The sequence below is a fragment of the Biomphalaria glabrata genome, chromosome 9, assembly GCF_947242115.1.
Source record: "Biomphalaria glabrata chromosome 9, xgBioGlab47.1, whole genome shotgun sequence".
NCBI classification, from domain to species: Eukaryota; Metazoa; Mollusca; class Gastropoda; family Planorbidae; genus Biomphalaria; species Biomphalaria glabrata.
In genome coordinates, this window is record NC_074719.1 from 28,473,900 (window position 1) to 28,494,473 (window position 20,574).

Here is a 20,574-nt window from a genome sequence, read left to right on the forward strand (position 1 = left end):
AAAAATATAAGCAAAGCTTAGATAATCTATCAATAACCTTAAAGCAGCTTAAAATTTAATAGACAACTGTTGTTTTTTTTTAAATAATACCAGTGATATAGATCTAGGCCTTTTAATCTAGACTTCAGAGGATGATGCGCAAAATGTTTACTGATTTTTTATTGTAAATACATACAAACTAAGGTAGACAATATGCAAACAAGTTATGGAAAAAGAATATCGTTTTATTGGACACTACAGTCTAGACTTTAATGTATCCAATACATTGTGGTTAATGGTATTTTCTTCATATTATTTTACTCACATGACCCATTTCCATATTACTTGCATGGCTTAATAGATTTATATTGTACTCACATGACCCATTTTCATATTACTTGCATGGCTTTATTGATTTATATTTAACTCACATGACCCATTTTCATATTACTTTCATGGCTTTATTGATTTATATTTTACTCACATGACCCATTTTCATATTACTTGCATGGCTTTATTGATTTATATTTTTACTCACATGACTTAAGAAGATTTACACTTTATTCACATGACCAAATAGATAGACCGTTTTACTTGAATTATTAAAGACATGGAAGAAATGAAACAGCTTTATTGTTTATTTTCATTGAAGTCTGTTGATCTTCAGATTTGTCTTTTCAGTTGTCCTGAAATAATCTCCTAAAAAAAATTGCAATTAAGCTCTTCTCAAATGTATGAATATAATTATTGCCATGAAATATTTTTTTAAGCTCTTTTAACCCTAATAAGTTAATGATTTTTTTAATTTCAAACCTAACACACAATGTCGTATGTATTAACAGTGTGTTACATCACTTGGAAGATAAAAGTCAGTGCTCACATTGGACTGAAGACTTCCATTGACCTATCATCTACCTCCTTTTGTTTTATTTTTATTGCTCACTGTTTTACTTTACTCCAGTGAGATTTGAGTTTGAGTCACTCTCTTCAGAAATGTCGATATCTATCATCCTATGTTTTTGAGAAGAAGACTAATGTTCACTGCAACTCAGCATTCTCAAATGGAACAAAGTCTTAATGTCTAATCTAAAACTGAAGTTTGCATTCCCATGCCAGACGAAAATAAAAACATTCAATAAATTGTCCATATGCGAATTCTTATTAAAATATGATAAAATGTTTTTGTCAAATTCAAGTTTTTGTGTTGTTTTTTTTATTGATGTTCTAGAACAAACTCTAAAACTACTGTGAACAAAGTGTAGTAGTCTTCATATCTCATAAGAAATAGAGCAAAAGAATTCTACCTTTTGGTAATGATCTTACACTGAAACTACTCTGAAACCACCCACTATAATTAGAAGCTGATATTTGCTGAGTACAACAAAGGCCATTATTCTAGCTTTTAAAGTTTGTAAAATGGTGAGTAAATTTGAAATCACTTGCAATAAAAAAATTTAGACTTAAAAAGAAAATCATTGTTACAAATTAAGGTTTTCTCTTAACATCAAAATAGTCTCAACACTTGATGAAACCATAAAGCAATATGTGAATTAATGAAATGTTGAGAAAATAATCAAAAGATCATATTCATTTGTATCAGCAAAAGAATTGTATTATCATGACCCAGAAATCTTATTCATCCTAATTTGAAACATGATCTTTTCAACTATTTCAATAAAAAATATAATTTAAAAAAATCAAGTTTCATATTTGATTAGTATTTTAGGTAGAATCATTCATGGAGCTGAGCTAATCAACTTGTCTAAAGTATCTTGAATGATGACCTTCTTTGCAAAGATGAACATAATGTTATTGTCTACCTTGATGACCTTCTTTGCAAAGATGAACATAATGTTATTGTCTAGCTTGATGACCTTCTTTGCAAAGATGGAACATAATGTTATTGTCTATGTGCACAAAGGTGAGAGTCCAATCTTTGTTCTGAAAAGTCACCAATACATTAGAACATACAGCAGCAGTGCATTGAATCATCAGTGAGCTGTGTCTGTACAAAGTTGTTATGTTCTTGTTATGACAACCTTTTGTTGTAGTCCTAAGCACATACATGGGACACAAACATTTGGAGTTTTTCAAAATAAGCTCAGCTCTCATGGCCTTTATCTGAGAAGTGTACAGGAGACAACTCTTCAAACCAACATTAAAATCTTCTCATCTGTTTCTTGAATTTTTCAAAATGGAAGTCATCAGTTGCTTTCTCTTCTGAATTTTTCTTCTTAGAGTCTTTTGAAGTGGTTTCTAAAAAATACAAATGTATACATTACTTTCAAAAAACAAAAAATCTGTAACCAAATATCAATAAAAGTTCCCATTAAGGGCTGTAACTAATTTACTGTTTATAACACAGTTCCCCTGTGCTCACCACTTCACCAATGGCTAACATTTTGGATGAAAAGTAATTTATACTCTCTGTTCAAATACTAATGCCCTAACACACCTCTGCTGCTGCTGGATGTAGAAGCATGATGCCTACAATCCATGTCTAGCAAGAAGTGGTTCTAATAAGCTTTCTTTACAGCTCTGGGAGCTTGTAGAAAGTATCTACAGCTTCTTAAATGTTTCCACCATAGATGCTCACACTTCAATATAGGCAAAGCACTAAAAATAATGATGTTCTAGTGAATACAGTTCTTGATAGATGCACTACTTATTGTTCCAACAGTTTTCTTGAATAGCAAACATATACACATGGGAGATGACTATATGCTCATTGGCAAACTTAATAAATAGCTTGCCAATAGTTTGTCATTTAGATAGATGCCTTAAATACCAAAAAGCATAGAGAAGAATATATGGCAACATATGATTTATGAAAAAGACAGCCCATATTATTGACTTTGTCTGATTTAGAAGTAACACAATATGTAGATAACAGCCTGGTATGTAGAGTGTAACACTCAATGAAATGTAGAATCCACTAATACCTGCAAAAGGCCGAACAATTAATAGAAGTTAGTCGACGCTGATACTGAATATCGAACAAGTTTAATAACAATGAAGGGAACTGTCAAATGTCAGCTGTGTTAATAAAATGCTACTTATTTCAACAATGACATGAAGGCCGTCTGTTTATGTTGACTTCTATTTTGTTTTGTCTCTAAAACTTTCTCCTTGTTTTAATAGTCACGTCATTGTCACTAAGTAAAAGCTTCTCCTATTTCCAAAACAAATAATTAACTCCTGATCATGCCATGACAAGAGCTACATTAAATACTGCACAGTTTTTAATATTTAGCCTAAAATATAATACTTTATTATTATTACTAGAAATATACCCTGGCTATGCCCGTTAATTTTTTTCCCCAGACTTTATTTTGTTTATTATGGCTGGAACATTCCTTTCTTTTCAGTTTTTGAATTTTAATAAAGGGCCACATTTAAAGATCAACCTAGCATACATTATTTAGATAGTGAATTGTTACAATGAAATTTTACGGCCCGCTCTAGATTTCCTACTTAATCTCTTTCACTTTCTTAAACCCTTTTTTTTTTTTCACCTGTGCAGATAATTTCTCCGACATAAACGTTTAAGTTGGATTGGGAAGACCCGCTTCATAATGCTCCCTGACACATACACTCAATCATATTTTGGGCCAGTTAATTCCAGTAGCACTTTCACTAATCCGCTCTCCTCCCCTCCCCCCAACCAAAAACAAAAATTTAATTCTTCATATACTCTATGATTTTTTTTTTATTATTTTGAATGTTACCCCCCCCCCTTTTTTTTTTCTGGTAAGTTCTACTTTTTACCCCTTTTGAATGAAGCGACAGGACAATAGATCTAGATTTATCTTTTTAATGCTACTAGGATAATTTTTTTTAAGTGTTACAAAGTACCATTCCTTTCTCTCTCTCTTTCTCTAAAGAAAAAAAAAGACTAAATCTATCTTATTAATGCTATTAGGATTGGTTTTATCTTTTTTTTTTTTATCTTAATGCTTTATACATAGACTGTGGCCTTTTGGGGAAATGCCAAAAATAAAAAACAAAGGTTTGATAGAAAGCTTGCAGTTTTTCGCAAATAGCAGTCATTAGGTTGTGAATCTGTCAAAACCGGTTCATAGTGAGCGTCTAGGAGGTAAAAGGAACCTGTGGACAACATTTCATGCAAATTTGTACAACAGTTTAAGAGATTTCTTGATCAATGAATGAGTCAGTGGTATTTTACAAATATATAATAGATAATCATGCCCAACAATAGTGAATTTTACTTAAGTGAAGGATTATGAAATCTGATCAGACTTATATATCCTATATAAAATCCAGATTACAAACAAGTAAGAAGATACTTGCGATTATTTTTTAGATCACAGTTTATAATTTTATAAAAAAAAACAAAAAACTTCTGACTTACCTGAAGGCACTGTGTCTTTATCAATGTCTCCAACTCTGACAGGCTCTGGTTTTGGTTCTTCAATTTTCTTGACAAGCTTGGGTTTATTGTCATCAATGTTGACTGCACAAATATAAAGTAGAATTAGAATGGATACAATTGAAAACTTAATGTGACCCATCTTTGTTTTGTTGCCTTGCATTAGTTATACACAACCAAAATGGTGTTGCTTAGAGGTATTAAATAGTGTTGGTAAGAACTTATAGTGTCTGGAATAAAACATAAGGCTCTATTTATCTTTAACTTGATACTTGTCTTACTTGAAAAAAAAAAGGTTCTTGTTAATATGCTGCCCACATGACTTTTAGACATTTATTAAGCGCTTGTTCAGGGAAAGTAGGAAGTACAATGGATTTCAAAAATGATCTACTAACAGAAAGAAAGGAAAGAATAGCAAGAGGCAACAGAGCATTTTATAGCACCCATCATTTACTTAAGAGCAAAACAATTTCAAGAAAAAACAAGAAAATAATAAACAAAACCATAATGTAGCAATGTATGCAAGTGAGACCTGGACACTGACTAAGACATCTGAAAATGTACTTAATACTTGGGAACGGAAAATCCTTAGGAAAATCTATGGTGCCATACAGGATGAAACAGGGTGGAGGACACGCACTAACCATGAGTTATATCAATTGTATGAATACCCACCAATAGTGAACATAATAAAAAAGAACAGACTACGTTGGGCAGGTCACCTTGAAAGAATGTCAGATAACAGAGGAGCAAAAATCGTTTACAGGCAAAAACCAAAAGACAGGCGACCAAAAGGCAGGAGACCCAAAGGCAGACCCAGAATGCGATGGATTGATGATGTGGAAGCAGATCTGCAACAGCTTGGGGTTAGGGCGTGGAGACAAAAGGCCCTGGAGAGATCTGAATGGAAGGATGTGCTAAAGCAGGCTAGAGCCCTCCATGGGCTGTAGCGCCACTGGGATGGATGGATGAATTGTTCAGGGAAAAGTGCCAGGAAGAAGAAAAGAGGAAAGCATTGGGAAAACAACATCAAAGAATGGACAGGTCTGTCAGTGAAGGAAATTCTATCCTATGCCAAGGACAGAGAGGAATGGAGAAAGACGGTTGCCAGATCTTGTGTGGTGCCCCAAAGGTCCAACAAACTAAGATGTAGGTGAAGGTGTTCAGTTACACCAAACCTTAAGGAACAATAAGACATAAAGGATAAGTACAAAGTCAAGTATTCCCTTGACATCTAAAAAGCAGATAATGTCAAGGTCATCTGTTTCTATGAACAACCACATTTACTTTCTCCAACATACATCAGGTATCCATTAAAGTTGGCTGGACTCAGGGGCATGTTAAAAATCCTGGCATTAAAAATCCTAGTCTTCACAGAGATTTGAACCCAGGACCTCACAGTTCAGAAACCAAGCGCCTTACCACTCAGCCACCAAGCCCCACAATAAAGGATAAAGGTGCAGTAATATATATGAAAAAAACATTAAAAAAAAAAAAAAAAAACTAAGTCTAAAGTATAAAAACAAAAAGGATTTACATCTGTTGTGCTGCACAAAATTGACTGCTACATTGGTGGGAACAAAGTCTGATGGCATGTTGTCTCTCTGTCTTTTTCTTTCTTCTAACAACTTTTGTTTGGCCTCTTCAGTCAACTCAATGTTCTTGATTTTGGCACTAGAAATATAACAACATAATTGACATATAAGGCAACATAATTAACATGTAAGACAACAAAATTAACATGTAAGACAACAAAATTAACATGTAAGACAACAAAATTAACATGTAAGACAACATAATTAACATATAAGACAAAATAATCAAGATGTAAGATAACACACTTTTATGACTTGGTAGAAAAAAAATCTGATATTCTTATCTTATAGAATACAAATGTAAGTTCAAAAGAGAAGAAAATTAGATCCTACACATTTAATGTGTAAATCTAGTCATGTATGTTAATCAGTGACTTCAAAGAGGGCCCAAAAAGAGGATTCATATTATAATATTGGCCTAACTAAGGTTAACAAGGTTCTCAAAGACCTTCCTTCAGGGAACACTACCAGGAAAATGAAGAAGAGGCAGACTAAGAAAGCAATGGGAAGACAACATAAAAGAATGGACAGGCCTGTCATTGAAAGAAATTTTATCCAAAGCAAAAGACAGAGAGGAATGGAGAAAGATGGTCAAAGGATCTTGTGTGGTGACCCAACAGCTCAACATACTGAGGGATAGGTGAAGATGAGTCTGTGTAATGGTGAATGGGAGCTCTCAGACAGGACTTAGGGTGAAGAGCTCCATGTCTAAGGTTGTTTGTTGGATAAAGCCTTTCTAATGATCAATGGGATAATTGGGCCTTTGGCGCGGATTCCCTACTGGAATTTTATCGAGGTGTAAATGGTTTACCATGAATAAAATAAGTAATTTTTATTTGTTTTAGATTTTTCTTACTCTTAATAACTAATTGGCATTTTTTCTGAGTGAAAAAAAGACATGCTCCAATTTGATTCCCATTTCGGTAATTCTTCTAACTCTTTTTGTAAAAATTCAGTATTTTGTGTTGCTTTTATAGTTTTATACATTATGCAATCATCTGCAAATAATCAGACTTTTGTTCCTGAACTTATGCAACTTTGTTACATCCCTTGAGTATAAGAAACTCCTCAACCAATAACAATTTCAAATGAATGCCCAAAATATCTTCAGTAAAAAAAACTTAACCCATTCAGTTTAAAGAAGGCCTTAAAAATTTTTAAGACAACTAAATGTATATTCAAAACAAAAATGTTGAAAACTATCCAATGCATTAAGTTGACATTTCCAGATCCTATCTTTGAGTGGTCTCACCATCATACTATTTAATATCAAGTATGAACATTGAAGAAGTATTTCTAGGCCAACTTTATTTTGTACTATGTAATCATTACTTACTCTATTCCCAAATCTATTTCTGGAATACCAGACAACATCTGATTGGATAACATGTCCTCTGATCTTTTCTGGGAAGAATATTTTTTTAAGTGTTCAGGAAGTTCATACAAGGAATCAGCTTTTGATTTTTGTCTATGTGAACAAAATAGAATAGATTCATTATTCTAGAAAATACACACACACAAAAAGTGTAAATCAAGTAAATTAAGAACAAGATTAGACATAATTGAAGTGAGTGCGTCCCTGTCATTAATCCTTTAGACCAATGCTTTAGTATTAATAACAGACATCTGCTCTTATCTAGTAAAAAGAGTATTTTTCTAAATAATTGTATTGTTCTATTATTTTCATATTGTATTAGTACACTTTAAGGAAAGTGGCAGAAAAAAAGATTCAAACCAACATGACAACCAAGTTGTAATGCATTATCTACATCAGGGGTGGGTAAATTATGGCCGCGGGCCACAAGCGGCCTGCCGAAAAACATTATGCGGCCCACGGACACCTAAAGATATCAGGTGTGCCCACAGGTTATACATATAAAAATGCAAATATATTTAGAAATAAATAATTCTAAATATCTCTATAAATTTTAGAAAGTTCTGATTCTTATCACTAATGAGGAAGAGGCTAAAGAAACATTGTCTCTACTTGTCATTCTAAAAGGTTTAAAGTAAACTAAGATTATTCTTATTGGCAATATTTCATAACATTCAAAGAAAAATACTTAGGTCAGTGTTTATTTAATGTTATGAAGAACTGTGTTGAAAGTGTTGGGTTGGCTTGGAACAAGATGACATGTGTAACAACTGATGGAGCCCGTGCTTTGACTGAGAAAAATAGAACAATATCCCAACCATAAACTCTTACCGGGAAAGTTTGCGCAAAGCCTCATTGAATATGAAACATATTATTGAATTAAGTTATATCAGTGATCAAACCATGATCAAAACTATTAGTGCTAAGGGACTTAACCACAGGTATTTCCTAGAAGTACTTAAAGATTTGGAAACAAAATATTCAAAATATGGACATGGTGGTATTGAGAAGAATATGGTATCTCAAGGAAGAAACTATGTTCTTTGAAAGACATTGATTGTGACTAATATTTGTAATGAAGAAAGGAAGACAGATTTCACTTTTTACATCGGGAATATTGCAGTGGGTTGTTTCAACATGAAATGTATGTGCATGTTAAATCTTTTCAAACAAAGCTATCATATTTCTCCAGACAAAAACAGGTTTTGTCATTTTCCTTTGTTGAAAGGTGAAATTATTTCTATTGAAATGGTTGGAAAGTACAAGACTTATTTGGATTCCTTGATTGTGAATTCAAAGCAAATTTTAAGACATCAAGAGCTTGGAACCTGTTTTGAATACCCTCAGCTCACCATTTGGTGCAGAAGTTGATTCAGCTCCAGAAGACATACCTCCAAGCAAATTACGACCTACAAGAGAAGTCCCAGTCAGTTCTTCCACGGGAGTTTTATGTGTGCCAGAATCTGTATTTCCACACTTTAAAAAAATTTTGCAGCTAAACTTTCACATTATTTAGGTCCACATACATGTGTGAACAAATATTTTTTTCTTGTTTGAAAATAAACAAGTGTAATACAGGTCGGTGCTGACTGACTGTAATTTGACAGCAGTCACGATGATAACAGCTAGTAAGCTAGTTCCACATTTCCGGAACATTATGCACGAGTGTAAACAGTTAAATACTTACATTAAGTACAACTATACATTTGTGGTGAAATGTTGTGATGTAAAAAAAAATAACAACACTGTAGCAAAATGTTATAAATTAAAAATACTTTTGTAATGTGTCCCTCAATAGAAAAAGGTTGCCACCCCTGGTCTACATGCATGCTTACACTACAGTAGAAGATGAAGTATCTTTATAATGGAAAGTTAAACTTTTACTCAGAAATTCAATGATAATACAAAAGAACACAGTGAAGCATAAAAAAATGCTTGAAAGGTTAGTAGCTGATCAATGTTTTCCAAAAGATGTGCACAAGTGATAGTTCAATATAACAAAGTTCACTCTTAATAAAGTGTGAAATTGAAAAATTCGTTTCAATCAATTGAATAAATAAACAAGCATAATTTAATGAAAGAAATAAGACAAGCACTTATGTTGGCTTGTAAACATTGGACTTTAATTTTCATACAAGTAATTTACTTAAAGACAAGAGATAGCAGGCCAACAAATATGAATTATCATTAGTGGATACAAGAACTTGTTCATAAATGCAAGGACAACTTTTTAAAAAATAACTAGAAGCAAAGCTCTGCTAATGAGATATTCTAGTAAGCATCAAGCAATTATCGGCACTGAAAAGTTAAAAACTTACTTGTTTTCATACAGCTCTTCTTCTTTATGCCGACCTTTTCTTCTGGCCAGTTCCTCCTCAACATACTTTAACCTTAACAAGATATGGGGATACAAAATAAGTATAAGATTATAACTAGGCCAAAAACATTCTTACTACAATACTTTTTTTTTTTTTTTTTTTTTTGCTAGGCCAAAAACATTCTTAGTAAAATACTTTCGTTTTTTGTTTTTTTATTGCTTCTATTTTTTTTTTCCATGCTTTCATCTTTCTAAAGCTGCTAGTTGAAATGAAAGCATGTTCTAAAGTTGATAAGTGATGTAACAAATCTGAAAACCTTAAGAATGATTTAATTATTATTCCAGCAAAAATCTACTCACATTTCAGCGTCTTCATCTCGTCGATTGGTTTCAGCAGCAAATGCTGTTCCAATGGCTTCAACAGCTTCACCTTTCAGAGGTCTTAAAGATTAAGTCATATAGTTAAGCAACAATTAACTGAGCTCTAATTCAACAAGAGAAAAAAAAAACTTATTTCTACTATAGAGTACTTGCATTTCAAGGAGAGAACTAAGAGTTGACACACTCACTTCTTTTTTAGAGCTTTCATATCAACAAAACCACCAGTCTTCATTTTGAATGGATCAGCCTGCACAAATTATGTAATGTATATATTTATTAATGTACCTTAGGAACTAGAATGATATATTTGCAATTTTCTTTTATGTTAATTTTAAAAAGGAACCAACTTTTCTAGCAGCAAAGTTTAGCATTCCTTTGACACAATAGATTAAACATAGATAAAGATTAAACAATTGCACCTTATCTTGACTAAGTCATGACCACTCCTTGGGCTCAGCTCGTATTAGTCCCTTATATACATACATCTTCAGATAGAACAAACTATATATATAAGGACCATCTGTTAAGAAATGAAAATTTATTTTTTTCTGTTTTAAACTCACATCAGACACGTCCTCAGATTTGGAAATCTTTTTCCCCCAGGCCAAGCTAGCAGAGCTGACACCATGTTGTCTTGAACGCAATTTCTGCAAAGCTCGCAATGCTTCTAACTTTTCTCTGAAATAAATTTACACACAAAAAAGGCCATTGAGACTGCATAAACTGTTTATTATTAGCAGGCATGCTAAAGACACTTATATTATAAGTTTGAGTTCCGATGCAAGCTTAGATCAAATTGTCAATTTTTATTGAGAAGAAGAAATCATAATTCTTAATGTGATTGAGCATACTTATTATTTAAAAAAAAAAAAATCAAACAGAAAAGAAATAGTTGTAGACAAAAACTGGGAGAGAAAAAAATTTGGAAAAATAATATCATAATATGTAATACCAACAAAAATCAAAAGGAAGGCGTCATAAAGGCAAACCATTAATGATGGCTTGATGATGTAGAGTAATGTAGAGACAGATCTATAGTAAAAGTATAACAACTAAGAGTTGGGGCATAGATTGTAAAAAGGAAAAGTACAGGGTCAGGAGTCAGGATTTTTGTGTTGAATTAGTCATAAGTCGTAAGACAATTAGATCTATCTAGTATTACTTTAACTTTACTCATTAGATTCTTAGTTAGAACTTAGATCATAAATCATCTCTAGTCGAGTCTAGTACTAGATCTAGTAGTTTACTACTGTTTACTACATCTAGTGATCTAGTCTATATTTTTCTACTTTTAATTTAGTAGATCTAGTAGTTTACTACTGTCTACTACATCTAGTCTATATTTTTCTACTTTTTATTTCTATCTAGATAGAATCTAACTAGTATTATTATTATCTCATTCTAATCTCTACTCTCTCTACTCGTGACTGGCTAAGGCTAAGTGAAATAAGTGACCAGTCCACCTTGAACTTGATTGTCAAGTTAGTTTTAGTTACGTAGATCTACCTCGTTTCTTCTTCTGAGTCGCTGCTACTTGAAGAAAACTCAATTCTCTCTCTTGCATTTCGCTTTCGTTTTTCACCAACACTAGCCATTGATTTACAATTACATATATAGATCTAGATCTAGTTATGTTTTAGATATAATCTAGAGTGAGTCTAGTATCTAGTCTAGATTCTATGTCTAGTCTAGATCTAGAATCAAGTAGAATCTAATCTATGATTATAGACTAGGATCTATCTATGTTTTGATCTCTTTTATGTTGTCGTATCGTATCACTAACCTATAAAAACAATAATGTAGATTTTTTAAAAATACTGTCACTAACCCACATTACTGGTTGGGAAGAGACTTAAAATTGTCCATGAGACCATGATTGATCTAGATCAGTGATGCCCAACCTAATTCAACCTGCGGGCCATTTTTATTTCCGACACTCCTGTCGCGGGCCACATGGCCGAAAAGGTACAAAAACGAAATTGACCTGAAACAATTTTATTAGACACCTGGTGCTCTAGTACTTACATTAATTAATGGGATAGTGGAAGTTTATCTTTGTTTTTACGCGTTGGAAAATAGCTTCCCGTCTCTACTTAAAATATGAATGTCATTGTAGCTACCTTTACCATCGACTCATTTTTTTGGTCTCTTCTTGGTAAATATTCCCGTCGATCCTCCTATCACTAGGGGTAGGTTAACAATATTTATTCACAGCTCAAGGCAAGAATGGCGTCATATTTGTTTTATAATGCCGTCTATATGTTGTTGTTTTTTAAAAAAAAAACAGCTACACTTTCTTTATAAATAAAATATCTTGGATTTTTTACATTTTCCCCACAAAAAGTAAAGATCCAATCACTTTCCCTAGTAGATCCTAAATTCAGAGTCTTATACTTGTTGTTTCTTCGGCTCTCCCATTTCATAAACGTACATATATTAAATGTCGTGGTACCAATCCATCAGAGAAAAAGTGAGGGCCCAAAGTAGGTTAAGATACATTTTTCAATCTTTTTTTTTTTGGAGGGAGGTGATTTTCTACACTGTCACCTTGTGCCGATGGTACGGCGGGCCGGATAGAACCCCGACATGGGCCGGATCTGGCCCGAGGCCGTATTTTGGGCATCACTGATCTAGATCTAATTCATCCATGGATTTTTGTTGACTAGATCTAGATTACAACAATTAGGTCTACATACAGACTTACGAAATGGTTGAAAGCAAACAGCTATCTACAGAATCAAGGTTAATAGACTAGATCTAGAGATCAAACAGCTATTCTTCAATGATTGTATATAATCTAATAAAAAAAAAATATGAACTAAAAAAGACAAGATTACAAAGAGAGTTTGTATGTTATCAATTGTTATCACACAAACTCACAGGCAGCCCCCGTCGGATCCCTGTCGGATTCGCCTATTCGCAAGGAATATACAAGATGTGATTTTATTTTGATTGTCAAAAGTAATAATGTTTCAAAGATTTATTTGTCGTTGTAAAAAAAAAAAATTATGTCTTACAAGTTTCGGATGTTCTTTCTAAATTAAGCATTATTAACTTCCTTGTCCAAACCTCCCGCTGGACGACGGGGAATGGCAGTGAGCTGGGTATGAACCGAGGCCGTCGAGATAATCAGTCCAGCACGCTAACCGCACGACCATGCATTTCTGTTAACTTAATAACAAACTGGTTACAAACTAATAGCCAATTATTGATAAAGAGATATATTACACATTACGGTATGTATACCGGATATGTACAATATGTCAGACGAGCGATTATATAATCTTTCAGCATTGATTTGTAATGGAAAAAAGAAGAAAAAGAATAGATATCGTTCTTCTAGGCAGGGGCGGACTGGGTATCAAAATCGGCCCGGGCATTACCATATAAACCGGCCCACAAATGGCATGTCATATATTTTCGGTGGGGGGGGGGGTTAAATTAACCCCCCTCTATTAGTGTGTGTATATGTAATTAATCTTCATTACATTCTTATCTTTCATTCTTTTAAACGTTTTTTTACTCTAGAATACTCTCTTCCTATAATTAGTGAAAGGTAGTACACACCGCCAAGGGACAGGTACAGCTAGGTAGTCCGGGGGAGCGCCGTAAGCTCCCCCAGTGGTGTCCGGGGCAAAGCCCAGGATCCAAGCATTATTTCCGTTATTTTATGCTTTAAAAAATGCATTTTCTGAGGTATCTACAGTGCAATTAGCCTGTTACTCTTTCGCTAAAAAAAATCAAAAACTAAATCTTCTATTCACTGGAGTCCAGCGACTGGTAGAAAATGGTAAAATCCTTTACTTTTGTATTGGAATGGGGGGGGGGGGAGGTGGCACAAAACCACTTATGGCTACGCTCATGAAATTTGGTGACTGTAGTTTGCTTACGTTGGCTGCACTGGGGAAGTAAGTAAAGTTTCCCTTTAAGACAATGAGATCTGAGGCCAGTGATGGTTTGAATTCTTCCCCTCTCGGCTTAGCCCATGTGTTTTATCATAGGTGTAAGCCTAATTCTATTCAAAATATATAAAGTTTGATAACCCATCGAAAACTGGATGTATGCTTTCGTATATGTATTCTATTTATAGATCTACATGTATGTAGTCTGAAAACTATAAACTCTACAATAGCAGCCTTAATGAGTTTCAAACTTTTTGGTATTACTTATAGATTACAGACGTTTCTTCAAAATAGTAAAACAATTATAGGTCCTACGCATTTCACGTGTCAATCTAGTCATGCATGTTGATCTGTGACTTAAAATATGCCAAATCATTGGTTTTCCTGCATGAGAAACCATTTCTTTAAAGTGGTATCACCACAAATACAAAACTAGGGGTCTATCGAGCCGTCATCCTCCTCTACATTGCTCTATGCCTCAGAAACATGGATAGTGTACAGTTAACATGCAAAGAAACTGAATCACTTCCACATGACATGTCTGTGAAAAATACTGAATGTCAAATGGCAAGACAAAATACCAGATACTGAAGTTCTTCAAAGGGCGGGTCTGCTAAGCATCCACACACCCTGATGCAGTCCCAGCTGCGATTGGCAGGACACGTATGCAGAATGGAAGACCACCGCATCCCTAAACGACTCTTGTATGGCCATTTAAGCGGAGGGAAGCGCTCTTAAGGTGGTCAAAGAAAACGCTTCAGGGACACCCTCAAATCTTTTCTGAAGGCGTTCAGCATAGACCCATCCACCTGGGAGACAGAGGCACATGACAGAGCATCATGACGTCGCGCTGTGAAAACCGGCGCACATGTTGCTGAGGAAAAGAAAACAAATCTGGCAGAAGAAAAAACTCTCAGAGAAGAAAAGCAAGGCCAATGACACTAGCTCCAGCTTGAAAATCCTGCCTAGTGTGCGGCCGAACATTCCGGGCTCACATAGGTGCAAAGCCCTCAACTCCCTGGATGACAAAGTGGTCATAATCGAACTACGATGGACGAACTATATATATATTTATATATTCATTTAAAAGATAAGAGAAAGTAGAACGGTTAGAGAGGTACTTCTAAATGTGAACAGCTCTTGCTTCCTCCTAGTACATTCTCAAAAAACGAGATTTTTATATGAATATATTATTTAAAATATAAATGATTCTATATCTCCTTTCATTAAATATCGGATGTGACAGCGCTAGATCTATATAAATTATTGTAATAATTTTCATCATCAATGACTTCACACTAAGCATAAGTTTGCCGTTAATCACAACGGTATAAAATTGATTTAGATCTAGATTTATGTTTTAATTAAATAATTTTTTTTTTATAAGCCTTAAGTCTAGTATGTTTAAATCTATGTTATTACAAATAAACAACAAGAAACTTACTTTTTCTTTTCAAATCGCAGAAAGTAGATCTTCATACCCATATTGAGTTATATATAAGTTGTGTGGTTTGCAATTTCGCGGCTGTGTGCATGTGTTTTGTTAAAGAGCTAATTGTCTCCCCTTTTGCCGTATATCAATGTTTTCTAACTTAACCTCTCCCATCCCTCTTTTTCGTTAACTTTCATGGAACCATCAAAAAACGGGTGAGGGAAGGAGCAAAACAAAAATAGGAGTGCCATCAAAGGCCCATGCCGACCAGCAAAAAGATCAGGCCAAACACAGTCTTGAAGACATCAAAGTAGTGTTGAAGACCATGCCGCTCGTGCATAGCAGAAAGTACGGTCTAACGTTTTACAAATGATAATACGTACAGTGTATAGTGTAATTCTTAAAATTTTATTCTTGTTGAATTTTAAACAAAATTAATTGTAATAATAATTTTAAAAAAAAAAAACAACAAGAAAACGTGTTTGGGCCTTTGTGTCTTGTTGCTGTCACTTTTTTTTTAAAGTTGTCTGCATTGATTTTTTTTCTTTGGTCGCTACCAGACCGGCCCATTTGGTACCGGCCCACCGGGCATTTGCCCGTTTGCCCATATAGCCAGTCCGCCCCTGTCAGTTATAGAGATCGGGTCTCAACCAAAGAAATGCTTTGCCGAACTGGGAGTCGACCCCTTGGTAAGGTTGTGACAGAGCGTCGCATGAGGTTTGCGGGACATGTATTCCGACAAAATGATTTCGCATAAGAAGAGTTACAATGACATGAAGGCCATTACGAGGAAATCGCAAACAGGAACATCTTAGTACAACTTCACGCCACACTTTCATTATGTCCACAGAGCAAGTGGGAAGAGGCTTCAGACATTGCCAGTGACAGATTTTTGTGGAAACAACTTGCCGCCCAATGAGCCGAACGGCGCGGGAGGATCTAAGTAAGAAAGAATAGCACAAGTTTTGAAATAAAACTTTAATAGCAGAATAATGCTCTGTAAATACCTCACTATATTCATTTTTGAGGCTTTCAATATCGGAAAGTGCTTGGCGGCGAGGCTCCGCCCCGCGCTGTGGGAGCTCGCAGCGCTCCCAGACTACATTGCTGTCAAGGGCAGAGAGTCTACAAATTTTCCATTAACTACAGGAATAACCAATTCTAGGGTATAATAAACGTGTTCCGAAAGAATGAAGAGTCAGAATGTAATAAAGATTAATTATATATATATAAATTTCGCCGGGGGGGGGGCTGAAAGGGGAGAGGGGGATTCCCCAATCCCCCGAAAAAAAATCCTGGCTACGCCAATGGTAGCAGGGCCTATTTGATTAATCTGGAATTCTTATTTTCTCTCACTATAAATATATAAACATCCGGAACAATCTATTATAGAGACTTAAAACTAATGCGATGTTTCGTAAGGAAAATTAAATTTTAATCAGATTTTCAATAGCTTTTAGTATTTTTTTTTCCTCGCTATTAACATGACTAGGTACTTCGATAAAAATTTCAAAATGATCACAATGCAATGGAACCTATTTGTTTAGATAGAGCTTGAGAAATGCTTTCCAATGATACCAATTTTATATTGCTGAGTTAATTATGAGGGAAGTTATTAAATTTTTAGTGGCCAAAAATTAGCCTTCTTTAGCCTTTGTAAAGCAAAAAAAAAAAAAAAATCTGTGACCGAAACAACTGACAGTTGAACTTTAATTAACTGTATTATGAAAAGTCTTAAAGATATGGGGTTGAAACTTCACACTCTTTTTCATTAACTTGTATTCTGTTAAAACAAATTTGAAAAATAAGACCAAGCAATAAAATCTTTGAAAAAAAGTGTTAATAAAAAAAAAAAAAGCCTTCGACAAAAAATAAAAATATATGTGATTTTGTTATCATATGAGCCCAAAAAATCACTAATAAAACAAATCAGAGATCTGTAGTGTGTTTTATTTTGTTTAATTATAATTCTACTGTATTTAAATAGCTATTTATATGCATCAGATAGATAATTTTTATCATGTCATGACGGACAGACAGACAGACCAAACAAAAAAAAACGTGCTTAATCCTTTTATATATATATAACTAGCCCATCAAATGAAATGCTAAAAGAACTCACTCGGTGCACCAATGTCTATGAACACTCGACAAGCTGCTCGTATAGATGACATTTTTTAGTCTAACTAGGACGTGTGACGTAATGGAATTTTTTTTTCCTTTAACGTCATATGGAGTTAATTCTTTAAATGAAATGCTAAAAGAAATCACTCGGTGCACCAATGTCTATGAACCCTCAACAAGCTGCTCATATCGATGATATTTTTTAGTCTAACTAGGCCGTGTGACGTACAGTGGATTTTTTTCCTTTAACGTCATATGGAGTTAATTCTTTAAATGAAATGCTAAAAGAAATCACTCGGTGCACCAATGTCTATGAACCCTCAACAAGCTGCTCATATCGATGATATTTTTTAGTCTAACTAGGCCGTGTGATGTTTCCTTTGACGTCATATGGAATAAATTCTTTAAATGAAATGCTAAAACAACTCGGTATAGTGATGTTTATTAAAACCTCGTAATGTGACTCGCATTTTAAAAAGACAATAGCTAGATTTAGATCTAATCTAGATTTTTTACACTAGATCTAGATTTTTTTTTACACTAGAGCTAGATTTTTTACACTAGATCTGGATATTTTTTCTTACACTAGAGCTAGATTTTTTAAACTAGATTTAGATTTAAGTTCTAATTAAAATCATTGTAAAATCTAGATCTAGAATTTCTGTGTCTAGTGTTGTTGCTTTACATGTTTCGGATGTTCCTTCAGAGTTGTAGTCCAAACCTCCCCCAGGACGACGGGGGATGGGAGCGGGCAGGGTTTGAACCTGGGACCATCGTTGAATCCAAAGACAGTCCAGCGCGCAAACCGCACTACCAGACAGCCATGATTTAGACTAGATCAAGATCTATAATTTTAATTTTCTTAAAGTGTACATTTTTATTTCTAAAGTCTAGATTGTCAATATGTCAATATTGCAATGTTATAAAATACTAAAACTAATCTACTATTTTAAAATTTAATATTGCAATTAGTCTATTAATTGATTATCTAGTGTTTTTTTTTTATCTTATCTAAATTACATCTACATTATCCCAAATATATATTTTAGATCAAGTAAGATTTAGTAGATATAAATATTGAGAGTGCTAAATTAGAAGTTTAATTTAGGTAGATCTACATCCTCATTCTAGTTCCATTTTAAATGAAAATGCTCAATACCAAAAGATTATCTAAAATCGCTCTTCTGACATATTGTACATATCCGGTAGTTGTCCTTCCGTAATGTGTAGCTATATAATCAATAATAGGCTATTAGTTTGTAACCAGTTTGTCATTAGATTAAGAGCAATGCCTGGTCGTGCGGTTAGTGCGCAGTACAGATTATCTCTACGGTCTCGGTTTCATACCCTTCTCGATGCCATCCTCCGTCGACCAGCGAATATGCGGATCCGACAGGGATCCGTCTCCCACGGGAGCCGCCTCTGAGTTTGTGTGGCAACACAAACTCTCTTTGTAATCTTTTTTATATTGAAGAGGTATTTATTAGCATCAATCTGAAAGGGAGTTTAAACTCAAAAACCCTTTTGGCAACGCTCAAACATTTTGAGTGCGTAATTTTTTTTATTTTTTTTTACATTGAAGAGGTGGGGGATTTAAACTCAAAACTGAATCAAAACCCATTTAGCTACGCTCATAACATTTTGAGTGCATAATTTGCTTTTTTTTTTTTTTAGTATTGAAGTGGTATTTTTAGCTTAAGGGGGGGGGGGTTAAACTCAAAACGGAGTCAAAACCCATTTAGCTACGCTCATAACAGTTGAGTGCGTAATTTGCTTTTTTTTATATTGAAGAGGTATTTTTTTTAGCTTCAAACCCTACTGAAGAGGGGGAGGGGTTAAACTCAAAACCCTTTTGGCAACTCTCATAGAATTTTGAGTGTGTAATTTGCTTTTTTTATATTGAAGAGGGGAATTATCGTAAATTTTAAAGTCAAAATCTTCCTTAACTGTGCTCTTGGAATTTGGGGATTGTCGTTTGTATTTTTTTGTTTTGTTTTATAGAAGAGGGGGATTTAACTGCAAAAACCCCTGGTAGGGAGTTTTAAACTCAACCCCCCTGGTAGGGAGTTTTAAACTAAAAAATCCCCTGGTAGGTGGTTTTAAATTCAAAAACCATTTGCTGTGCTGGGGCAAGTGATGGTTTAGTATTAAAATCTCACCTAAAATAAACAAAATCAAATTCACTAAATTCCGATAAATTTCGGGGGCCCATGGATCTTGTTTTAAAAATTTAAACTGTAAAAAATCTAGATCTAGTTTTAAAAATCTAGATAAACTGTAAAAAATCTAGATCTAGGTTTAAAAATCTAGATAACTGTAAAAAATCTAGATAAACTAAAAAATCTAGATCTAGTTTTAAAAATCTAGATAAGATCTTATTCTAGCTATTATATCTTTTTTTATAAAATACGAGTTAGATAACGAGGTTTAATAAACATTACTATAAAGAGTTGATTTAGCATTTCATTTAAAGAATTAATTCCATATGACGTCAACGGAAAAAAATCCACTACGTCACACTGCCTAGTTAGACTACAAAATGTCTTCATCAGTACGAGCCAGGTAGACTACAAAATGTCTTCATCAGTACGAGCCAGTTATCGAGTGTTCATAGACATTGGTGCACGAAGTGAATTTTTAGCATTTCATTTAACGAATTAATTCCATATGACGTAAAAGGAAAAAAATCCACTACGTCACACGGCCTATTTAGACTTTAAAAATTCCTTCATCAATACAAGCCAGTTATTGAGTGTTCATAGACATTGGTGCATCGAGTGAGTTCTTTTAGCATTTCATTTAAAGAATTACTTTCATATGACGTCAAAGGGAAAAAATCAACTACGTCACACAGCCTATTTAGACTATAAAATGCCTTCATCAATACGAGCCAGTTATCGAGTGTTCATAGACATTGGCGCACCGAGTTTTATAGCATTACATCTAAAGAATCCATTCATATGACGTCAAAGGAAAAAAAAATCATTACGTCACAATGGGTTAGTACCAAAAAAATGTCTTTATTAACACGAGATATTTAACGAGGGTTCATAGACATTGGTGCGCTGAGTTCTAATAG

General features: G+C 34.0%; 1 protein-coding gene across 1 annotated transcript; it reads right to left on the reverse strand.

Moving 5' to 3' along the window:
• Positions 1-593: 593 nt before the first annotated feature.
• Positions 594-11,817, reverse strand: LOC106062795 (splicing factor C9orf78 homolog). The gene is made up of 9 exons (XM_056041649.1): positions 11,544-11,817; positions 10,601-10,715; positions 10,226-10,284; positions 10,017-10,097; positions 9,658-9,729; positions 7,301-7,432; positions 5,907-6,043; positions 4,352-4,453; positions 594-2,235 (listed from the first exon to the last, which is right to left on the reverse strand). Exons 1-9 carry the CDS (start codon positions 11,630-11,632, stop codon positions 2,138-2,140), a joined length of 885 nt encoding a protein of 294 aa, XP_055897624.1. The 5' UTR covers positions 11,633-11,817; the 3' UTR covers positions 594-2,137.
• Positions 11,818-20,574: the final 8,757 nt, after the last annotated feature.

Excerpts from the sequence above, each read along its gene's own strand:
- LOC106062795 (XM_056041649.1), bottom strand. The coding sequence starts at position 11,632 with ATGGCTAGTGTTGGTGAAAAACGAAAGCGAAATGCAAGAGAGAGAATT. Across the intron at positions 9,730-10,016 it reads CGAGATGAAGACGCTGAAAT|GTTAAAGTATGTTGAGGAGG; the intron begins GTGAGTAGATTT and ends TATCTTGTTAAG. Across the intron at positions 7,433-9,657 it reads GAAGAGCTGTATGAAAACAA|ACAAAAATCAAAAGCTGATT; the intron begins GTAAGTTTTTAA and ends TTGTTCACATAG.